We start from the raw sequence: 23,242 nt of genomic DNA on the forward strand, positions 1-23,242 counted from the left end.
AATAAAGGAATTAACTTCTGCAAAACAAGCAATCAGCAGCAGAATGCGTGAGGCCAGGAGCGAGATCCCCCGAGGCGCGGGGCGTGCCTGGGAAGTTTTGGGGGCGCGCGGGGCGCGGCTGGGAAGTTTTGGGGGCGCGCGGGGCGGTGCCGGGGCCGGGGAAGAGGCGCGCGGCTCTGGGGGCGCGCAGTGTGGGAGCGCGCGGCCCCTGGGACGGGGAGGGGGCCGGGGCCGGGGAAGAGGCGCGCGGTTCTGGGGACGCGCAGTGCGGGAGCGCGCGGCCCCTGGGACGGGGAGGGGGCCGGAGGCGGGGAGGAGGCGCGCGGCTCTGGGGGCGCGCAGTGTGGGAGCGCGCGGCCCCCGGCATGGGGAAAGGGCCGGGAGGAGGCGCGCGGCTCTGGGGGCGCGCACTGCAGGAGCGCGCAGTGGCGAGGATAGGGCGGGCCGAGGTTCGCGGGGCTAAGGCGCGCGGTGCCCGGGAGAGGGCGGGCCGGGGCGCGCGGGCCGGGGCGGGGGCGCGCGGGGCCGGTCGGCGCGCGGGGGCGGCGGGCGCGGCGCTGCCAATCGCAGACAAAGGCCGCCCCAGTGAATCATGTGGTGCCGGGGGAGGAAGTGCGGCTTGTTTTCTTTCCTCCAGTCTCGGGGCTGCAGGCGGAGCGCGATGCGCGGAGACCCCCGCGGGGGCGGCGGCGGCGGCGGCCCCGAGCCCCGATGAGGCCGGAGCGCCCCCGGCCGCGCGGCAGCGCCCCCGGCCCGATGGAGACCCCGCCGTGGGACCCGGCCCGCAACGACTCGCTGCCGCCCACGCTGACCCCGGCCGTGCCCCCCTACGTGAAGCTCGGCCTCACAGTGGTCTACACCGTGTTCTACGCGCTGCTCTTCCTGTTCATCTACGTGCAACTCTGGCTGGTGCTGCGCTACCGTCACAAGCGGCTCAGCTACCAGAGCGTCTTCCTCTTCCTCTGCCTCTTCTGGGCCTCCCTGCGGACCGTCCTCTTCTCCTTCTACTTCAAAGACTTCGTGGCGGCCAATTCGCTCAGCCCCTTCGTCTTCTGGCTGCTCTACTGCTTCCCCGTGTGCCTGCAGTTCTTCACCCTCACGCTGATGAACTTGTACTTCACGCAGGTGAGTCTCAGAGAGGCTCCGCTCACCTGGCGGAGTGGTCCCCGCGGGGCGCCGGAGGCAGGGGCGATGGCAGCCGCGGGGGCGGGTCCGGCCCTAGGGCTGAGAATGTAGGGAGAAGGCGCCGGCTCTGGGTTAGTCCGAACCCTGTCCTGCTTGCCGGCATTTCTCATAGGAAACTCCCTGCCATTCCCAAAAGGGGCGAGGAGAAGGAAGGGGAGGGCTGGGGGCCGCCGGTCACTCGCTGCCCCTGGCTCCGCATCGTTTGGTGGGTTCGGGGCGCTTCTCGGTGCAAAGCGCTAAGCAGCAGCGCCTGCGCACGCCAGTTAGTACGGATGGAAGGTGTGCCCCCCAGGGAGGCCTGAACTCTATTTGCCCTCCCTCCCAAGGCACCTAACTACCGTCCTGGAAAGGTCCTCGGCACGTTAGCTTCCAGATTTGGGCCCGACACTGCTGTTTTGAGCGCTGGCAGGGTGGGACCGTGCTGGTTTTGATGAGATGTTTTGAACCTCCGGCTTAGGAGCTCTACTGAACTGCGGCTTACTAACTCATTCCGCCAGATTGCTAAACGGCAGGCTGGGGTAACACCCAGCTTCCGAGCTGCTGCTGCTCATCAGACTTGCTGTCTGAGCTCATCTGAGAGGCCCCAAGAAAAGGCCATAAAAGTTGACTGGGGATCTTTTACAGCCACACAAAAATCATTTTATGGGGCATATTATTCAATAAGCTAATCGGAGAGTACGTGAATTAACGTGGCTGCTGCTTTACTGGTGATGATTGACTTAATTGAGAGTGCAGTAATTGTTGAGCACTTTGCAAATACTTTGTAAAGCATTGCACAAAGGTTTAATAACGCGGTGCGCAGTCATCATGGGCATCATCATTTCTGATTCCCATTAGTTTTCCAAGTACTAAGGTGTCCAGTTTCACTAGGACTCTGCCGAAGGGGAAGGCGCCCACGGTGTCACCTGGCGAGGGTAATTTAAGAACTGTCGGATGGGCAGAGACCCTGTGCAAGCGGGCATCTCATTCCTTTTAAGTGTCTTTTTTTTTCTTTTTTGAGAAAAAGTCACTTATTTTTAAAAAGAGGCCATATGCGGTGGCTCACGCCTGTAATCCCAGCATTGTGGAGGCGGAGGCAGGAGGATCGCTTGTGCCCCTGAGTTTAAGACCAGCCTGGGCAACATGGCGAAACTTCCTCTCTACAAAATGTACGAAAATTAGCTGGGTGTGGTAGTGCCTGCCTGTAGTTCCAGCTACTCAGGAGGCTGAGGTGGGAGGCCGAGCCCGGGAGGCGGAGGTTGCAGTGAGCGGAGACTGAACCACTGCACTCCAGCCTGGGTGACAGAGCCAGACCCTGTCTCAAAAAAAAAAAAAAAAAAAAAAAAAAAAAAAAAAAAAAAAAAAAAACAGGTAGGAAAAGGATTGCTCTGGTACCCTGGAAGCCACTGACTGAAAATTTCAAAGAAATACTTTTGGTTAAAAAATAGCGTATGTGATATTTAGTAGATATTATAATCTTTTAGAAATGGGTCTACGCTGAGAGACTTCTTATAAGTCCAGCGTATCAGCATATTTTCCAGTCGGAGAGTAATGTGTATTGTCTGTCCAAGTACTACCTTTAAACCAGCAAACCAGTTCAGGCAGTCAGCCGCATTGCACAGACACTTGGGCTTTGTAATTGAAATGGGGTGGTTCCAGCAAGATGCAAAAGACAGGTGAGGTGATGTTACCTCAAGAGCTGTGGCAATGGTGGTATTGCACATTGAGCTCTTTATATTTGTCCCCTTTTGGGGGGCAGTGGGGGAAGAGGAAAATGCAGGGAACTGCCACAGCCCTCTGGTAATCACATGCAAATTCTGAACTTAGAGCCGGATTAGGGGCCAGGCTGCGCATTTTCTGCACTGTCTGCTGGTTGGTGAGTAAATGCTGAGCAAGGGAAAAAGTGACCAGGCAGACAGAGCCACTCCGGCCCGGGGGCCCAAAGTCACGGCCCTGTCTTCTTTGTATCTCCCAGGTCTGCGGTCACCACAGCAAAGAGCATTTCCCCTGAGGGCACAGGGTGGCTGGCTGGAGAAGGTGGCACGTCTCCGTCTCTGAGTGCTGGCATTTCAGAGCCTGGCAGAACAAAGCTATTTCTGGCTTACTGACAAAACTGTGATACTTCTGGGGAGTTATAAAGTGGTCGGCCTTTTGTCGTCAACCCAGCTCTGCCTCCCATCTCCTCCTCTCCCCCTTACCCCCTCTTTCTCTTACACAAACCATTGGAATTACCTAAAGTGGGGGGCTTTAAGAATGACTATTGCTTGGGCCTCCATCTCAGACCAAGTAAATGCGATTTTGGAGAAGGGGCTAACAGCTAACAATTCAGAAGTAAGTTTAAGAAAGCATACTTTTGATCTCGGCTCACTGCAACCTCTGTCTCCTAGGTTCAAGTGATTCTCCTACCTCAGCCTCCCAAGTAGCTGGGACTACAGGTGTGCACCACCATGCCCAGCTAATTTTTGTATTTTTAGTTGAGACAGGGTTTCACCGTGTTGGCCAGGATGGTCTCGATCTCTTGACCTCGTGACCTCATGATCTGTCCACCTCAGACTCCCAAAATGCCGGGATTACAGGTATGAGCCACCGCACCTGGCAAAGAAAGCACACTTCTAAGCAATTGGTCATACTTATTTTTACCAGAACTCTCTGAAGAAAGTACTGATATTGTCCCCATTTTCCAGAGGAGGAAACTGAGGCTGAGAGGTTATAGATGAGTTGCTGAAGGTCACACTGTCAGTGCATGGTGGAGCTGGGATTCAGTGCACATCTGTGCTGAGTGTGAGGCTTGTCTTTTTTTTTTTTTTTTTTTTTTTTTTGAGACGGAGTCTCGCTCTGTTGCCCAGGCTGGAGTGCAGTGGCCAGATCTCAGCTCACTGCAAGCTCCGCCTCCCGGGTTTACGCCATTCTCTTGCCTCAGCCTCCCGAGTAGCTGGGACTACAGGCGCCGCCACCGCACCCGGCTAATTTTTTTGTATTTTTAGTAGAGATGGGGTTTCACCGTGTTAGCCAGGATGGTCTCGATCTCCTGACCTCGTGATCTGCCCACCTCGGCCTCCCACAGTGCTGGGATTACAGGCTTGAGCCACTGCGCCCGGCCGAGGCTTGTCGTTTATGTACAGTATGTGAAACCTCTTTTTATTTTTTTTGAGAGAGAGCCTTGCTTTGTTGTGATCTGGATTCACTGCAACCTCCGCCTCTTGGATTCAAGTGATTCTCCTGCCTCAGCCTCCCGAGTATCTGGGATTACAGGCACCTGCCACTGCACCTGGCTAATTTTTGTATTTTTAGTAGAGATGGAGTTTTGCCAGGTTGGCCAGGCTGGTCTCAAACTCCTGACTTCAAGTGATCCGCCCGCCTCGGCCTCCCAAAGTGTTGTGATTATAGGCGTGAGCCACCATGCCTGGCCATGAAACCTTTTAATAATGGGAATACATACCTACCTCTAAATGCAACCTCATGTTCTCCAGGAGCGCAAAATCAGGTTGCAGAGAATCAAAGTATACATACAGCACAGTTAAGGCACAATTTGGGGCACTGAAGGGAATGGATATTGAAGCATCAGGAGACTTGAATGAGACAGGAGTCCTCTGAGAAGAAGCAGGTGTCTCGAGGCTGAAGCTGGGTGGGGGAGGAGGAGAGGACGGTGGGAAGGAAGCTGTGGGACAGTTTGGGAATTGGGAATGAATTAGAAGGGGAGGTCTGAGATGGGGAGGAAGCTTTTTCCTGTTGTTGTCAGTCCTTTGTCCTTTTGTGGGGTCCCTGTACCTGGGCCTTACTCATCTCACCCTCCCTGGTGACCCAGAGGGCACTGTTACCCCCCAGCTGAGGCTCAGAGCGGTGAGAACACTTGCCCACACTACCCGCTCTGAGCCTCCATGCAATGCACACGATGCTGCAGAACGCAGCCCCAGCTGCCCTTGGGTACACATCTGAGGGTAATGCAATCCTGAGAAGACTCAATTTGATTTACTTCCCCCTAAATCACTGCTTTTAAATTCTGCCAGGTTAAGTCTCTTTCTACCCCAGTGACCTCTTGGGCAGATCCTATGGCTTTCTAGTTATACTCGGTGATTATTATTACTATTATTCTTTTGGAGTCTGGCTCTGTCACTCAGGCTGCAGTAGTGTGATTTTTGGCTCACTGCAACCTCCGCCTCCCGGATTCAAGCAATTCTCCTGCCTCAGCCTCCTGAGTAGCTGAGATTACAGGTGTGTGCCACCACACCTGGCTAATTTCTGTATTTTTAGTAGAGACAGGGTTTCACCATGTTGGCCGGGCTTGTTTCGAGCTCCTGACCTCAGATGATGCACCCGCCTCAGCTTCCCAAAGTGCTGGGATTGCAGGCATGAGCCACCGTGCCCAGCCCATACTCCTTTATTAAATCTTTACATCTAATTTAAAGCTTCTCCCACCCTGTCCAAGGCCAGCCAGACTTCGGGCCGCAGGGCTTGGCGCAGAGGGTGTGCCCCATGCTCTCAGCCTCTCCCCTTCCATCTTCCCAGGCTGCCCAGGGGAGGGGCACACTGTCTCATGACTGCTAGCCTATCGGCCTCTGATCTTGCTCTGGTGCTTCCTCTGTGGGTAGCTCTGCCACGTGGCCATGTTGACATGATGGACTTCAGCTTCTTCCTAGCCCCATCTTTGGTCTCCTTTCCATCCTAATTCCTGCTTCAGGGGGCAGCCCCATGGCTTTAGGCCCCTTTTCGAAAAGTCGTTTTAGGGCTTTTTCTTACAAAGCCATGGGACCACTGAGGCCCCTCCACTCCCACTTGGCCACATGGATGACAGGCTGGATGCCTAACTAGTGTCTTCAGGACCCTGCACCTTGCTGCTTTTCACTCCTTGCCTGCCTGGGGGTCCTCCTACCTGTAAAAATCCCAGGTGGGGCCGGGTGCGGTGGCTCAAGCCTGTAATCCCAGCACTTTGGGAGGCCGAGAAGGGCGGATCGTGAGGTCAGGAGATCGAGACCATCCTGGTTAACACGGTGAAACCCCGTCTCTACTAAAAAAATACAAAAAATTAGCCGGGCGAGGTGGCGGGCGCCTGTAGTCCCAGCTACTCAGGAGGCTGAGGCAGGAAAATGGCCTGAACCCGGGAGGCGGAGCTTGCAGTGAGCCGAGCTCGTGCCACTGTATTCCAGCCTGGGTGACAGAGCAAGACTCTGTCTCAAAAAAAAAAAAAAAAAAAAAAAAAATCCCAGGTGGAAGCAAGCATCACCCTCCGAGTGCCTGGTGCCTCCAGATCACCAGGGCACAGGTCAGGCTCCACCGGGACTCCATCTGCAAACAGTCCCAGCTCAGCAAGCGTCTGGCTGGGCCCCCTTCCTGCGCAGTCCCTGAGAGCAGTGCCCGTGTGTCTTTCTCCTTTCTGACCTGGGGTGAGGTGCCCTGCTGGTAGCAGGCTGTTAACTCTTTTTCTCCATCTCCACCTTCCAGTTCAGCCTGGGAACATGGGGAGGCAGCTGTGGTAGGACTGGTTCTTCTAACTCTCTCGTCTGTGTGCAGTGTCTGTCTGGCCCCGAATGTTTGGAACATGCCGTGCTGAGTGCCTGTTGTTTCCAGCTGTGGCTCCTGTGCCAGCTTTGGGAAACAGCTGAACTTCTGCTCCCGGCTGCATGAGGAAGCGGTGGGACCAAGGCTTTGCACCAAGGCCTTGGACTCAGAGCCTGTTCTAAGCGCTGTGTCAAATCGCCATTTTAATGGGGACTTTATTTATTTATTTTTTTGTTTTTTGAGACAGAGTCTCGCTCTGTTGCCCAGGCTGGAGTGCAGTGCCGCGATCTTGGCTCACTGCAAGCTCTGCCTCCCAGGTTCACGCCATTCTCCTGCCTCAGCCTCCCGAGTAGCTGGGATTACAGGTGCCCATCACCACACCCGGCTAATTTTTTTGTATTTTTAGTAGAGACGGGGTTTCACCATGTTAGCCAGGATGGTCTTGATCTCCTGACCTTGTGATCCGCCCGTCTCGGCCTCCCAAAGTGCTGGGATTACAGGCGTGAGCCACCGCGCCTGGCCCTTATGGGGACTTTAGAGAGGGGCAGGACTCTGGAACCTGAGGCAGGCAGGGGTCTCTGCTCATGAGGAATTGTGGTGCCGTCCACCTCCAGGTTTTAGGGTAGAGGCTCAGAAGCAAAGGCGGTAGCTTCTGTGCCCAGGCAGCTCTTGGGCAGACAGGTCTGTGCCCTGCAGGGGCAGAAGTTGGTGTGACGGTGGGCTCGGTGACACCTCAGCAGCCGTGTATCCCAGCCCTTCTTCCTCGGAATTCCCAGCCTGGAACTCAGACTCTCCAGGTTCCTGAGTTTGGCAGAATGGAACAAGCTGGTTCAGCTCTGTCTTGGGCCCCATGACAAACTCCTGCCATTGCAGTCACATGGTTTGCGGAAGGAAATGGAGAAGCAAGTTCTCTCCGTGGGGAGAGGTGCTGTGATGAATGGACACTGATGTGGGAACTGAGACCTGAGACCTCACCACACCCTGGAGGGCAGATGGGAAGCTGACATTTATCGGGGTCTGTTCTGTTCTGAAACTCTGCTAGGGACTTCCACACCCTCCACTCAGCTGCAGCAGGGATGGTTCGTGAGTCATGTGGTCCTGTGGGATGGTGCCAGCGGCTCGTGGTGAGGGCCCGCGGCTCATGGTAGGGGCAAACGGTTGGTGCTGGGAGCTCATGATGGGCACTAGGCCAGCAAAGCCTTATGAATCAGGAGGCAGCCCTGGGAGTGAAGGAGCAGGGTCCCTGGGTGCAGATCTGGGTTCCAATATGGGCTTGGCCTCCAGTGTGGGTCCCATGGCCAGTCACCACCTCTCCGAGGCTGCTGCTTCACCAGGGAGGCAGAAACCGTAATACTCATCCCACGGGTTGGTGTGGGTTAAAGGAGATGCCGCGTGTCCTGGATCCCTTTGCTCCTCTCCTCCCTTGGCTGAGATTCTCACTGTATGTTGCCTACAGCTCTGAACCCGGGCTCCTGCTTTGACACCCAGCCACTGTCCTGAAGGTCAGGTCTGCGGGCTGACCCTGCCCTTTTCCAGCCCACTGTGCTATCAAAATTACTTTTCCACCAAACAGCAACTTTTCTGTTTGTAAAATGGTGGTGACTCTTGGCACACCCGTAGGGAGCATGTGGCAAGCCTAATCGCAGTGCCTGACATGAGAGCGGAAGGTCCAGCAGCCCAGTCCCCCCTTTGCAGATGAGCCGACCAGTGGAGGAAATGGTCCCAGGCAGCCCAGCCAGGCGTGCAGAGGCAGGACAAGTCCCGTGTTTCAGGCTGACTGATCCTGTGCTTGCTGCACACGCCACACTGACTTGAAGTGGTTCATAGTCCTCATTCTTGCTGGTAGGGAACTAAGAGGCCCCTGAAAATCGAATCCAGGACCCAGTCCTCCACGCTCAGAAAGGGACGTGGGTGATTGCAGGAGAAAGGGGCTTCGGCTGTGGCTCTTGGCAGTCAGTTTAGTCAAGACGTGTTTGTCAAATACCTGTCATGTGCCAGGCCCTAGTCTAGGAGTTGTGAAGAGGGAAGCTTCTAGGCCTGTTGGTGATTGTGAAGAAGAGGCTTAGGAAACAGACAAGGCAGACCAAGGGGAAGGACTGTGCTCAGCCTGACCTCTGAGCCCCGCACCCATGGCCTCAGCCCCTGGCACCGGCTCCCTGCGGAGACAGCTCAGTGGGTTGATGGCCAGCCAGAGCCGTGTGTGCGCCTAGGTGTGTGCCTTTGTATGTGTCTGTACGTGCATGTGTGCCTGTGTGTACCTGTGTGTGTATGCGCATGTGTGCCTGTGCATGTGTGGCTGCGTGCACCTGTGTGTGTATGTGCATGTGCGTATGTGCCTGTGTGCACCTGTGTGTGTATGCGCATGTGTGCCTGTGTGCACCTGTGTGTGTATGCGCATGTGTGCCTGTGCATGTGTGGCTGCATGCACCTGTGTATGTGCATATGCGTATGTGCCTGTGTGCACCTGTGTGTGTATGCACATGTGTGCCTGTGTGCACCTGTGTGTGTATGCGCATGTGTGCCTGTGTGCACCTGTGTGTGTATGCACATGTGTGCCTGTGCATGTGTGGCTGCGTGCACCTGTGTATGTGCATATGCGTATGTGCCTGTGTGCACCTGTGTGTGGGGGAGGTCTGTGTATGTGTGCCTGTGTGTATACCTGTGTGTGTGTGCCTGCCTCTGTGTGCCTGTGTCTGTGTGAGTCTCTGAGTGTCTGTGCATGTGTGTGCCCGTGTGTGTGTCTGTGCCTGTGTTTGTGTGTTTGCCTGTGTTTGTGTGTATGTATGTGCCTGTGTGTGTGTGTCTATGCCTGTGTTTGTGTGTGCCTGTGCCTGTGTTTGTGTGTGTCTGTGCCTGTGTGTGTGTTTTCCTGTGTTTGTGTGTATGTATGTGCCTGTGCGTGTGGAAAGGTTTCCTTATTCTCATTTGGTCTGCCGTTCACCCCCAGCACCTCCCTGTAGGCCACTTTCTAAATGTACAGCCCGGTTTCCCGAGCCCTCTCCTCGAGCCGTGGCAGCGTGCTCTTCTCTCTGCAGCTGAGGCTGTGGCCTCATCAGTGCCTCGGTGATGCCCTGCAAACCAAGGGGGAACCAAATCCTGTTAATGCCCTCAGCACTCGGGAAACAATTAGGCCCCTCAGCACATTCAGCATCCAACCCCAGTGACCACCAGGACTTCCCCACGGCAGAGGCTGGGCTGAGGCTGCCGCCGCAGTCTCCATCAGGAGTGCCCCACTGTCGGCTCCGAACACTGTGGTACTTGCAGGCTTTGCTAGAGCTTCTTGCTCACCTGCCTTTCCGTAGTCAGACAGGTGGGAACTGGTAGTGACCAGCAGGGAGGCAGGGCCGGAGCGCTGTCCTGAGGCTAGTGCAGGTTCTCAGGGGAGTTCCAGGGCCCAGCCATGGCTGTCCCGCTGCTGCTGTGCCCACCGTCTTAGCCCCAGGCTAGCTGCTCGGCATGGAGTGATGGGGAGTGGAGGGCAGGGGTCATGACGGTGAGGGGAGAGCTGCCCCAGAGAGGAATATTTGCAAGATCCAAGGCCCCTCAACAAAATCTCACTGCAAGCATCTTAGGGTTTTGCAAACAACAACGTCATGTGATCCCAAGGGCTGCTTTTTTCAGGCTGTTCCTGTTGGCCTTGCTTTTCCAGTGACAAGAGGAAAGCCGGTTCCTGGTTGGAAGGTCTGTCTGGGTCCTGACATTTGGCTGGCCAGTTCTCTCAGTACAGAAATAGCCCCAGCAGACTGTTTAGACAGTACCTGGGACAACAGGATTCCCCGAAGGCTGCAGAGGCTCGTAAATATTTCACTTTTTATGTTTCCTGCGGCTGAAGTTTAGAGTCCATTAACCTATGAGGACAGATGAAGCCCAAATGGTTTTACTCTGCAAGTGGGTTGATTATCTCAAGCTTGTGTGGGTCAGGATTTTAGGCCTGTGAGCCACATATGGTCTCTGTTGCATATTCCTTTTTTGAGACGGAGTCTTGCTTTGTTGCCAAGCTGGAGTGCAGTGGCATGATCTCAGCTCACTGCAACCTCCGCCTCCCGGGTTCAAGCGATTCTCCTGCCTGAGTCTCCCAAGTAGCTGGGACCACAGGCATGCGCCACCATGCCTGGCCAATTTTTGTATTTTTAGTAGAGACAGGATTGCACCATGTTTGCCAGGATGGTCTCGATCTCTCGACCTTGTGATCCACCCGCCTCGGCCTCCCAAAGTGCTGGGATTACAGGCATGAGCCACCGTGCCCAGCCGCATATATATATATATTTTTAAACAACAACAGCAGCAAATGCAATGCATTAAAATGGTAAAAACCGTTCTTAGCTCACAGGCTTTACTGAAACAGCTTGTGGGATGGACTTAGCCTGCAGGCTTTAGTTTGCTGACCCCTGGGTTAGGACAGACTCACTATTTGTCACCAAGATCCCCCTCCACCATCATCACCTTTACCATTTTTGCTAAGGCAAGTCAGAAACAGGCTTCAGTTTCTCTCATGGTTTAGGGAGTTTCATGCATTCAGTGAACAAGCTGTAGTGATCCCTACACACAGGTGTCAGGGATCAGAGGTAGGAAGCTGGGATTTCTTCCCTGAAGGGCCACGGTCAATTGCGAAGGACAGACACAGGTAGAAAGGAGAGGGCTGGGAGCCACCTGTACCTCTGGCACATAGGAGGGACCCTCACCATGGCTGTCTGGGCTGGGGAGGCAGTCTTGACATCATGTGATATTATCAGCTCACTCTTTCCCTCGATTTTTTTCTTTTTTTTTTTGAGACGGAGTTTCCTTCTGTTGCCCAGTCCAGAATACAGTGGCGCAATCTCAGCTCACTGCAACCTCTGCCTCCCGGGTTCAAGTGATTCTCCTGCCGCAGCCTCCTGGGTAGCTGGGACTACAGGCACCTGCCACCATGTCCAGCTAATTTTTGTATTTTTAATAGAGACGGGGTTTCACCATGTAGGCCAGGATGATCTCGATCTCTTGACCTCGTGATCTGCCTGCCTCGGCCCCCCAAAGTGCTGGGATTACAGGTGTGAGCCATTGTGCCTGGCCTCCGTCCTCGAATTTTAAATGGCATACACACATATGAGGCTGAGCTACACAGTCTGCAAAACACAGGGTGAGAAAAAACCACACACACAGTGGAGTCTGCTCCGTGGGCTGTTCCCACCCCATAGGCTACTCTCCCTGGCGCCTTGGACTCTACTGCCACAGCTTCCTCGTAGCTGTCAGAGGTCATGTTGTCCCATCAGGCTGTGTGGCAGTCCGTTTGTAGTGCATGAGTCGTGGCAGATAAGGAGGGAAATGGGCAGGAGTGAGTGAGCCGTGCCGTGAGCCAGGCCCCATCAGGACCACACTCATTTTCTGGGAAGACAGCACACATCTGTCTCTGCGAGAGGGCTGCGTCCTCCCGGCTTTCACAAAGCAGCATAAAGTGCAGCTGGAACATGGAGATTCATTTCATTTATTCAACAGGTGTTTTTCTTTTTTTAATTAAAAAAATTGTATTGGCTGGGTGTGGTGATTTATGCCTGTAATCCCAACACTTTGGGAGGCCAAGGCAGGAGGATCGCTTGAGCCCAGGAGTTCAAGACTATCCTGGGCAATGTAGTGAGATCTCATCTCTACAAAAAATTAAAAAATTAGCCAAGCATAGTACCTGTACCTGTACCAAGCATAGTACACACACCTGTAATCCCAGCTACTCCAGAGGCTGAGGTAGGAGGATTGCTTGAACTTGGGAGGTCAAGGCTGCAGTGAGCCGAGATCGCACCACTGCATTCCAGCCTGGGTGATAGAGCGAGACCTGTCTCAAAAAAATGTACTGGGGCCAGGCATAGTGGCTCGTGCCTGTAATCCCAGTACTTTGGGAGGCAGAGGCGCGTGGATCACCTGAGGTCAGTAGTTCCAGGCCGCCCTGGCCAACACGGTGAAACCCCATCTCTACCAAAAATACAAAAAACTAGCCCGGCAAGGTGGCGGGCGCCTGTAGTCCCAGCTGCTCAGGAGGCTGAGGCAGGAGAATGGCATAAACCAGAGAGGCGGAGCTTGCAGTGAGCTGAGATCCGGCCACTGCACTGCAGCCTGGGCAACAGAGCGAGACTCCATCTCAAAAAAAGAACAAGAAACAAAAATTAGCTAGGCGTGGTGGGCACCTGTAATCGCAGCTGTTCAGGAGGCTGAGACAGGAGAATTGCTTGAACCCGGGAGGCAGAGTTTGCAGTGAGCCAAGATCGCGCCATTGCACTGTAACCTGGGTGACAAGAGTGAAACTCTGTCTCAAAAAGAAAAAAAAAATGTATTGGGCTAGGTGTGGTGGCTCACATCTGTAATCCCAGCACTTTGGGAGGCTGAGGTGGGTGGATCATGAGGTCAGGCGTTCGAGACCAGCCTGGCCAACATGGTGAAACCCCATCTCTACTAAAAATACAAAAATTAGCTGGGTGCTGTGGCAGGCACCTGTAATCCCAGCTGCTTGGGAGGCTGAGGTAGAATTGCTCGAATCTGGGAGGCGGAGGATGCAGTGAGCTGAGATCACACCACTGCACTCCAGCCTGGGTGACAGAGCAGGACTCCATCTCAAAAGCAAAACAAAACAAAACAAATAAAAGAAAGATGTATTGAAGCAAAATTGACGCAATATGAAATTAACCATTGAATGCTTGCAGCTGAGTGATGTTCAGTGCATTCACAGTGTTGCGCAGCTGTCACCCCTATCTAGTTCAGAACATTTTTATCACCCCCAAAGGAAACTTTATGCCCATTAAGCAATCACTCCCCAGTTCCCGTCGCCCCAGCCCCTGGCAGCCACCCATCTGCTTTCTATCTCTGTGGATTTACCTATCCTGAATATTTCATATCAAAGGAATCATACAATGTGTCTTCTTGTACGTCTTCCCCTTTCACCTAGCATAGTGTTTTGAGGTTCGTCACATTGTAGCGTTTATCAGAACTTCGTTCCTTTATGAGCTTAAATAATATTGCCCTGCATGAATAGAGACATTTTATTTATCCATTCATCCGCTGGTGGACATTTAGGTTGTTTCATCAGGCATGTTTGGGTGCTTGTTGTGCGCCAGACACTGTGCAGACTGTTTGAGGTCAGATTTAGATTCTCCCTCCGTGGAACTCAGCCTTGAGCAGGGAAAACAGACCTCATGTCAATGATTTCTCCATTGTGCGATTGACTGGCTGATGTGACTTAGTGGCTGTCCTTACAGTAGAGATATGAAGTGTGTGGTGTTTTCAGGGGAAAAAAGAAGACTTAATTCATTCCTTCACCTCTTCACCTCTGTGAGTCAAATCCCCACTCTAGGGTGGCTAGCCTGTGTTTTGGGAGGCCGAGGCGGGCGGATCACAAAAATCGAACCAGTGGTCTCTTTTTGCTGCTATTTAAAGGCTGAGGCAGGAGAATGGCGGGAACCCGGGAGGCGGAAGTCAAGATCGCGCCAAATGAGACTCTGTCTCAAAAAAAAAAAAAATTAAAAAAATCTCACTGTAATGAAATCAAAATATTTCCCAAACACAGATACTCACTATGAAGCAGTGCCAGCATGGCTGTGGAGGAACTTCTTGGTGGAAGCCGCCACCTGTGATTTGGGCTGTCGGGTTTCCACCCACCATTGTCCTGGTCCTGCTCCTAGGGCCCCTTCCTTGGGTGCCACCAGGAGGCGAAGGCCTAGGTTTAGGTTGACATAACAGGTGTATTTTCACCAGAATCAGATTCTGGGGCAACCAAGTGGGCTCCTGGCTAGTCTTGGGTTTTGTATGTGGAAGCCCCCAACCTCCATGTCCTCCTGGGCCCTGCTCCAGGTTAAGCTGGAATTTCTGGTCTGCCTGGTTTGTTCTCAGCGAATCATGGGGTCCAGACCAACATGAAGATGGAAGGGTGGTGCTGGGTAACCCCCACTCCTGCGCCGTGGGGCCGTGCACAGCACGCGTCACCCCTCCTCCCAGGACACACGGCCTGTCACGGCCTTGACAGCATATATAGTGTCTCTCCCAAGTTCTCTCTGCTTGGGGTCAGCTAGTCCCAGTTTTTTTCATTATTCCTGGAGGAATGTGGGTGTGTCTCCTGCCATCCTGGTTGCTGTTCCCGAAGGCCCCAGTGAGCTGGGACAGTGTCAGGAGCAGACCAAGGCCCTACCCCTAGTGAGGAGCTTCCCCCATTACCCACATGGCTTCTCCTCAAGGAGGCCCGATGATCATTCTCTCGGTGGCAGGACACAGGGAGCATCATCTCATACCAGACATGTCCAGCAAGGGCAGGAGTTCCCAGGGCAGCCTAAAACCTCAGACCTCTCCTCACTTCTGAAGCAGAAAGTTATTTTGTGAGGAGGGGAAAAAAACAAACTGGAGTATTTTCCCTGTGAATTTATTTTGTAGCTTTTGCTTAATTAGCCAGCAAGAATCAGGGCACAACGGTACGACACCACACACTGCCGTACGCGGCCCGGGACCCTCCTTCACAGGGCCATGGGGCCCCGCGGGCCAGCGCTTAGCCACCGGGAGAAACCCATCCTCTGTGCTTCTAAGGTGTCACCTTCCTTAAGTACATTTAGAACAATTAGGGGCAGGGCCCTCGCTGGTAAACTGTGAACTGCAACTTGTGGCTGAGCAGTTAAGAGACATAATAATGACGGTAGGGCCTTGTGTGGCCACAGCCCTTGTCATTCCCAAGGCCAAAGAGAGAGAATCCTGCCAGGGAGGCAGGTCGGAATTATTTGCCTCCACCTCTGTGCGGAACTGATGCTGAGACGGACTCCACCCAGGCGGTGGGCAGGCGGGCAGGCCGGTGCGCTTCTGTGGCTGAAGCGGCCGGGCCGCAGCCGTTCCTGCAGGGCTTCCAGGGCGGGGAACACGGGCTGCCCTGGGAAGGAACTTCAAGTCGTGGAGCTGTCAGAGTAGAAGCAGCTTAATGAATATTTGTCCCAATGCGTTCATCTTGTGGATAGACACTGAGGCCTAGAAAGGTCAATGGAGCTAACCAGGAACCAGCAACGTAGGCTCCTGGGGGTTGACCAGCCTTGCCCCTGAATCCAGGTGTTCAGGGGACAAGAGACAAATCAGAAAAGCAGGGAGACTGAAGGACGGCCTTTGGTGTGGCTTTAGGTTGACTTTGAGAGCCACAAAGGGTGTGGGTGGGAAGTGTGCTCTCTACAGAGTCCAGCCTCCTCGCGTGCTGCCTGCTGGGCTGACTTATCAATGTAGGGGCTCAGGGCCACCCCGAGTTCTGCCTTCTGGGGGGCCAGCCTGCATTGGCGCCATTGGATGGAGTGAAGCTGTTTATGAGGACAGGGAGGCTCTCGTGAGCCGGTGGAGGGGTGGAGGAGGCGAGAGGTGCTTGCTGCCTGGGGAGCTGGGCTGCTGGGAACAGGAAGAAGAGGAGCCGTTGGGAAGGAGGGCAGCCGGTGGAGGTGCCCTTTATCTGTAAAGGTGAAGACCATTATCCATTATCATTTATGAAATGAGGAATGCCTTGTGAGGACTGACAGTAGGGACATTTTGGGTGGGAGCTGAACTCCTGTGTCATGGGGTGCACATACACAAACACATGCACACATACACATGCACACACATACACACAAACACACACGTACACACCTGAGGAAGGATCGTAGGTGCCAGGTGAGCTGAACAGGACCATGCAGCGGAGCTCTCAGAAGGGCCAGAGAAGGGCGCAAACACATCCAGGGGGCTCTGAGGTCTACAGAAATCCAGAGAGGCAATCATGGTTGGCCTCTGATCACATGGGAAGAAGCTTACTGAAGTCTGGGGGCCCCCATTCCAAGGGCCAGCACGAGGCTGGGAGCAGGCAGGACCAGCTTCTTGGGCCACTGCTTGCCATGGTCACAGGTGGGAGGTGATGCTGTGAACACCTGACCCTATATTCCAGTGACCCCTCTCACACCTGGCCAGCCTGGGACACAGACCAGGCACACCTTGGCTTCAGGCCACCGCCTCCCAGAACTTGATGGCATGGACAGCGTGCTTGCTTGCCTTTTCTGGCCAGTTACCTTCACTGCCACGGACACAGGACTATGAGTGGGGCTGTGGTGGTGGTTATCCAGGTCCTGAGTCCCTGGACCTACAGCCCACAGCTGACATTTGGAAGAAAAGAACATCCAAACGCAGGCGTAGAGGCGCTGCCCTTGCTCGCACTGTCTTGGAGACTCAGCCTCAAATGCAGATCCCCTCCCCGCCGCAGAGCCGCCTCGTGTATCTTCCGGGAACCCTGCAGAAAGGAGGACTCCGGTGTCTGGATTTCGGGGACTCTGACTGTCTTGTCGCCCTGCTCTGGTGAGTGAAGATGCTCAGCATATGGGAACAGACTGAAGCAGCTGACTAATGACTGTTGCCTGGGGAGACCAGGGCCTTGGGGTTTGCATAATTTCCCCAATATATCAGGAAGTGGGTAGCGCAGAGGGACCAGGAGAACAAATACCGAATGCGTCAGTGGTTCTTAACCTTTTTGAGTATGAAAGTTCCTTTTATGGTTAAGAAAGCATCTGTGGTCACAGTTGGTAGTCGTTGTGCATTTAGAATCATGGTTTGGGAACATATATAAGGACTAATAATACCAACAGCAGGGGTTGCAGCCACCCACGTGGTACTTATCAGGTGGCAGGCATTTGTCTAAGTGCTCTGCATGTCTGTTAATTCACCAAACGCTTATGAAAACCGGGTGGATGGTGTTATTAGTCTCATTTTACAGATGAGGTACTTGAGGCACAGAGGGGTCAGGTGACTTTTCAAGGCCACACAGCCAACAATTGGTGGAGCCAGGATTCAAGCCCTGGTAAGCCAGCTCCAGATTCCACACTCTTAACCATCCCTCTGTATCCCTCTGCCAGAGAGGGCTACACAGCTATGGCCTGTTATATAGGAGTAGCGTCGTCTGTCAGTATACGTGGGGGACTGGTTCTAGGACCCCCAAGTATGTCCAGACCTCCACATACTCACATCACTGCAGAACCGGCATATACAAAGAGTTGGTCCTCCTTATACTCAGGTTTTACATCCTGAGAACATCATAGTTTTGATTCCCATTCAGTTGAAAAAAATCCATGTATAGGTACACCCATGCGGTTTAAACCCATGCTGCCCGGGGGTCAACCGTGCTGTGCCTTAGTGAAGATGCATGAACTAGACCTGTGTGTATCAACATAGATATATTCCAAACATCTAATCATGGGGAATAAACAAACTGCAGAAGGCTATGGAAGGTATTAATGCATCCATATAAAGTGCAGAACCGTGCCGGACAGTACACTGTATCGTTCATGAATACCCGTGTACCTAGTGAAAGCCTGCCTGGGCTTAAAAACACCAAATTCGAGATAGTGATTACTTTCCTGGGAGCCAGCGGCACCAGGAGGGGCAGGCTGGGAGCTCCAGCTGTGTCATTTTTATTTATTAAACCACAGCTGGGGCCAGACATGGTGGCTCACGCCTGTAATCCCAACACTTTGGGAGGCTGAGGTGTGCGGATCACGTGAGGTCAGGAGTTTGAGACCATCCTGGCCAACATGGTGAAACTCTGTCTCTACTAAAAATACAAAAATTAGCTGAGTGTGGTGGTTGGGAGGCATGAGAATCGCTTGAACCCAGGAGGCAGAGGTTGCAGTGAACCGAGATGCTGCCACTGCGCTCCAGCCTGGGCGACAAAAGTGAAACTCTGTCTCAGAAACAAACAAACAAACAAAATATAGCTGGAGCAAACGTGGCAAAGTGTTAAGGATGGAGTGCTGGGTGCATGAGTATTTGCTGTTATTTGTATATACATAAACGATTTTATAATATAAAATTTCAACTTGCCATGCATTTGTAACATTTTCAGATGAATTTGCATACATACGTTTTGAACCAGCGTGTGTGATAGAGACTGGTTTCTTTAGTCTGGAGTCTGTGCTTGGTGCATTGAGAGTTTCAGACCCCCCTCAGTTACTGCGAGGGTCTCCTCAGGGGTCTCAGCCCACAGGCAGGTAGGATCAGGATGCACCCCTTTTGAGGATAGGGGGATTATGAAGTGTCCAGAGAGTGGTGGCACAGAAGTGGAGACACTAGGGTGTCCAAATGTGGCTCCTGGCTTCGGGGAGATGATTTATAAAGTAAAATGGCTTCAGAGATTCTGAATCAAGCACGGTTTAGAAGCATCGTGCTTCGTTGGCTCATCACAGGCACTGCCGCCAGGGACATTGGAGGTGACTTCTGTTGAGTTTTGCTGACTGCACAGGAGACACTGTCATACCCACAGAGAACAGCAGGGGACATTTCTGCCAGAAACATCACTATGACATAGTAAAAATGATTGTAACCCAGCAACTCAGGAGGCCGAAATGGGAGGATCACTTGAGTCTAGGAGTTCAAGACCAGCCTGGCCAATGTAGGGAGACATCATCTCTAAAAAATAAAAGAAATTAGCCAGGCATTTGGGCCGCACCTGTGTATAGTCCCAGCTACTCAGGAGGTTAAGGCAGGAGGATCCCTGGAGCCCAGGAGGATGGAGGCTGCAGTGAGCTATGATGGTACCACCGCACTCAAAGCTGGGTGACAGAGCAAGACCCTGTTTCTTAAAAACAAACAAACAAAAAGATTGTAAGACAGCAAATGTCAACTTGAGTTAGTAGTTGAAAAAAATAGGCTGGGCGGGGTGGCTCATGCCTATAATCCCAGCACTTTGGGAGGCCGAGGCAGGCAGATCACAAGGTCAGGAGTTCAAGACCAGCCTGACCAACATGGTGAAACCCCGTCTCTTTTCATATTTGTAAAAATACAAAAATGAACCAGGCATGGTGGTGAGTGCTTGTAATCCCAGCTACTCGGGAGGCTGAGGCAGGAGAATCGCCTGAACATGGGAGGTGGAGGTTTCAGTGAGTGAAGGTCGTACCCACTGTACTCCAGCCTGGGCAACAAGAGCAAAAGTCCATCTCCAAAAAAAAAAAAAAAAAAAAAATAGGCGAGCAGGAGTTCAAAGGGTGGGAACAAATCAGTGACGCGTGAACAGACTGATTTATGAGGGCAGGGGGCAGAGTCCAGCAGCTGCTCAAAGGCCTTTCTGCTTCTGTCGAAACAAGTACGTCACATGCAGAGTTCTAGGCCCTCCTGTGTCGTCCGAAGGATGGGGTGAAGGCCTGGGTTACCGAGGGGGCACGAGGCACCCACAGGTCCGGGATGAGGAGGCCTTGGCCCATTGTGGGAGCGGGTGGTGCGGAAAGCCCATGAGGGCTCTTGAACATTCCCCAGCACCTGACAGCGGCCAGCTGGGGACATCTTCCAGTTGCAGCTCAGCCTTCAAAGTCAAAAGCCAGCATCACCCACAGCACCATCCCCAGATCCATTCTAGGTTCTGCTGAGGTTTTAGGTGGGACTTTCAAAAGCAGAAGAAACGATGCTAAAACTGAAAGGAATTTGCCACTAGGGAGAAGTGCTTTCTTTTCACCGGATGACAGACTTCAGGGTTTCTGATGAAAGTCACTGCAATTTCTTCTTTCTCCTTCAGGCCTGATTCTGCTCCCCTCCCCTGTCCTCCCATCCTTTTTTGCCACAATGGGGGAAGCCCTGAAAAACCCTGGTGTTTTCAGAGGCTGTGTGGAGCCCAAGGAAGGGGAGGGAAAGGAAGTGGGGCTGTCATTTACTGACCATTCAGTTCCTGATCGGGTTCCCCAAGAAGCAGCTGGGACTCTCCAACCTGAGCTCACTTCCCCTGGGGTCTCTGTCGTTAGGCAGATGGCGCCCCCATGGCGGTCCCTGCCATGCTCCCTCAGACCCCTCCCTGCTGCCTCAGTTTCTCGGCCTCCACCCTTCTCTGCCTCCTGCCTCTCCCTGCCTACCCTTCTCTGGACCCAGGCTCCTTCTGTCTGCCTACAAGCATGCTCAGGTCTCCCCATCTTAAAAACCAGGTCTGAACCCCCTGAAAACCTCTCTCTTGGATTTCACAAACATGCGCTTGTGGAAAGCAGTTTATGCTCTTGAACTGACTCACTGCTCCCACTTCCTCCTGCTGCCATCCAGGGCCTGCCCGTTCCCCCTCCAGCCTCCCTGTCAGCTGAGCCCGCCCTTGGCCAGGCCCTATGGCAGCTCAAGGTGAAGCGGTCCAGTCTCTCAGCCGCACTGGACACCCTGACTGTCCCCTGCCCCGGGCCTCTCTCCCCTGTAGTCTTTGAGGCCTTTACCACTGAGGGGACTGCTCCTTGACCTCCTCCCTACTCTTAATTTTTTTTTTTAATAACAGCTTTATTGAGATACAATTCACATTTTCTGTGCTGTCCCTATCTCAAAGTGTACCATATTCAGAGTTGCGCAGTGACCCCACAGTCCACTGTAGACCTTTTGCACCCCAGAAGGAACCCCGTGCCTCTTAGTGGTCACCCTCTATTTCCCCGCCATGCCCTCCAGGCCCAGGCATCCTGAATCTGCGTTGGGCCTCTGATTTGTCTTCATTTTCACCTTCTCTGTCAACCCGTGGTCTGCAGCCTTTGTTTTGCTCTGTACCCCAGGAACCCCTCTCACAGCACAGGTCTGCATTCCAACTGTGCCAATGCTCCCCCGAAGCCCTCCACACCCTTACCCTGGATGGCAGCCTCTTCCTGACTGGTTCGCGCCCCAGCCCGGCCTTCTGCTGCCCTCCCCAGCTCCAGGCTCCTGCAGCACCTTCTCTCCTCATCCCCTCCCTCACCGCTCCTAAGTCCACATGCAGGTTCACACCTCCTCATGCTTCCCACACCTCCTCATACCTCCCACAGCTCCACACACACTTCACACCTCCTCATGCCTCCCACTCACACCTCCCACTCACACCTCTTCATACCTCCCACACCTCCACATGCTTTTCACACCTCCTGTTATGGCTTGGCTGTGTCGCCATCCAAATCTCAGCTTGAATTTTATCTCCCAGAATTCCCATGTGTTGTGGGAGGGACCCACAGGGAGGTAATTGAATCATGGGGGCCGCTCTTTCCCATGCTATTCTTGTGATGGTGAATAAGTCTCACAAGATCTGATGGGTTTATCAGGGGTTTCTGCTTTTGCTTCCTCATTTTTTCTCTCTTGTTGCCACCATGTAAGAAGTGCCTTTCGCCTCCTGCCATGATTCTGAGGCCTCCCCAGCCATGTGGAATTGGAAGTCCAATTAAACCTCTCTTTCTTCTCAGTCTTGGGTATGTCTTTACCAGCAGTGTGAAAACGGACTAATACGGTAAATTGGTACCAGGAGTGGGGTGTTGCTGAAAAGATACCCAAAAATGTGAAGTAACTTTGGAACTGAGTAACAGACAGAGATTGCAACAGTTAGAGGACTCAGAAGAAGACTGGAAAGTGTGGGAAAGTTTGGAACTTCCTAGAGAATTGTTGAATGGCTTTGCCCAAAATGCTGATAGTGATATGGTCAATAAAATCCAGGCTGAGGTAGTCTCAGATAGAGATGAGGAACTTGTTGGGAACTGGAGCAAAGGTGACTCTTGTTATATTTTAGCAAAGAGATTGGTGGCATTTTACCCTTGCCCTAGAGATTTGTGGAACTTTGAACTTCAGAGAGGTGATTTAGGGTATCTGGCAGAAGAAATTTCTAAGCAACAAAACATTTAAGAGGTGACTTTAGTACTCTTAAAGGCATTCAGTTTTAAAAGGGAAACAGAGCATAAAAATTCAGAAAATTTGCAGCCTGACTATACAATAGAAAGGACAAACCCATTTTCTGAGAAGAAATTCAAGCAGGCTACAGAAATGTGTATAAATAGCAAAGAGCCTAGTATTAATCCTCAAGACCATGGGGAAAATATCCCTAGGCTATGTCAGAGACCTTCACGGCAGCCCCTCCCATCATAGGCCCTGAGTCCCAGGAGAAAAAAGGGGTTTTGTGGGCCGGGCCCAGGGTCCCCATGCTGTGTGCAGCCTAGGGACTTCGTGCCCTGTGTCCCAGCTGCTCCAGCCATGGCTGAAAGGGGCCAATGTAGAGCTTGGGCTGTGGCTTCAGACGGTGGAAGCCCCAAGCCTTGACAGCTTCCATATGGTATTGAGCCTGCAGGTGCACAGAAGTCAAGAACTGAGGTTTGGGAACCTCCACCTAGATTTCAGAAGTTGTATGGAAATGCGTGGATGCCCAGGCAAAAGTTTGCTGTGGGGGTGGGGCCCTCATGGAGAACCTCTGCTGGGGCAGTGCAGAAGGGAAATGTGGGGTCAGAGCCCCCACATAGAGTCCCTACTGGGGCACCACCTAGTGGAGCTGTGAGAAGAGGGTCACTGTCCTCCAGACCCCAGAATGGTAGATCCACAGACAGCTTGCACCGTGCACCTGGAAAAGTCACAGACACTCAACACCAGCCCGTGAAAGCAGCCGGGAGGGAGGCTGTACCCTGCAAAGTCACAGGGGCGGAGCTGCCCAAGACCATGGGAACCTACCTCTTGCATCACCATGACCTGGATATGAGACTTGGAGTCAAAGGAGATCATTTTGGAGCTTTAAAATTTGACTGACTTGCTGGATTTCAGACTTGCATGGGCCCTGTAACCACTTTGTTTTGGCCAATTTCTCCCACTTGGAATGGCTGTATTTACCCAATGCCTGTACCTCCATTGTATCTAGGAA

The 23,242-nt window shown here is 53.0% G+C and overlaps 2 protein-coding genes across 2 annotated transcripts in view; one reads left to right on the plus strand and one right to left on the minus strand.

Moving 5' to 3' along the window:
* ERO1B (endoplasmic reticulum oxidoreductase 1 beta) overlaps positions 1–23,242 on the minus strand; it is a 169,135-nt gene that overhangs the window by 22,857 nt on the left and 123,036 nt on the right. The window lies entirely within an intron of this gene.
* The window catches only part of GPR137B (G protein-coupled receptor 137B), a 69,791-nt gene continuing 47,165 nt past the window's right edge, over positions 617–23,242 (plus strand). The window contains exon 1 of the mRNA XM_050770120.1: positions 617–1,125. Within this exon, the coding sequence (XP_050626077.1) occupies positions 712–1,125 (414 nt within the window). The 5' untranslated portion in view covers positions 617–711. The remainder of the gene's footprint in view (positions 1,126–23,242) is intronic.

Source organism: Macaca thibetana, chromosome 1 (genome assembly GCF_024542745.1).
Source record: "Macaca thibetana thibetana isolate TM-01 chromosome 1, ASM2454274v1, whole genome shotgun sequence".
Lineage (NCBI taxonomy): Eukaryota > Metazoa > Chordata > Mammalia > Primates > Cercopithecidae > Macaca > Macaca thibetana.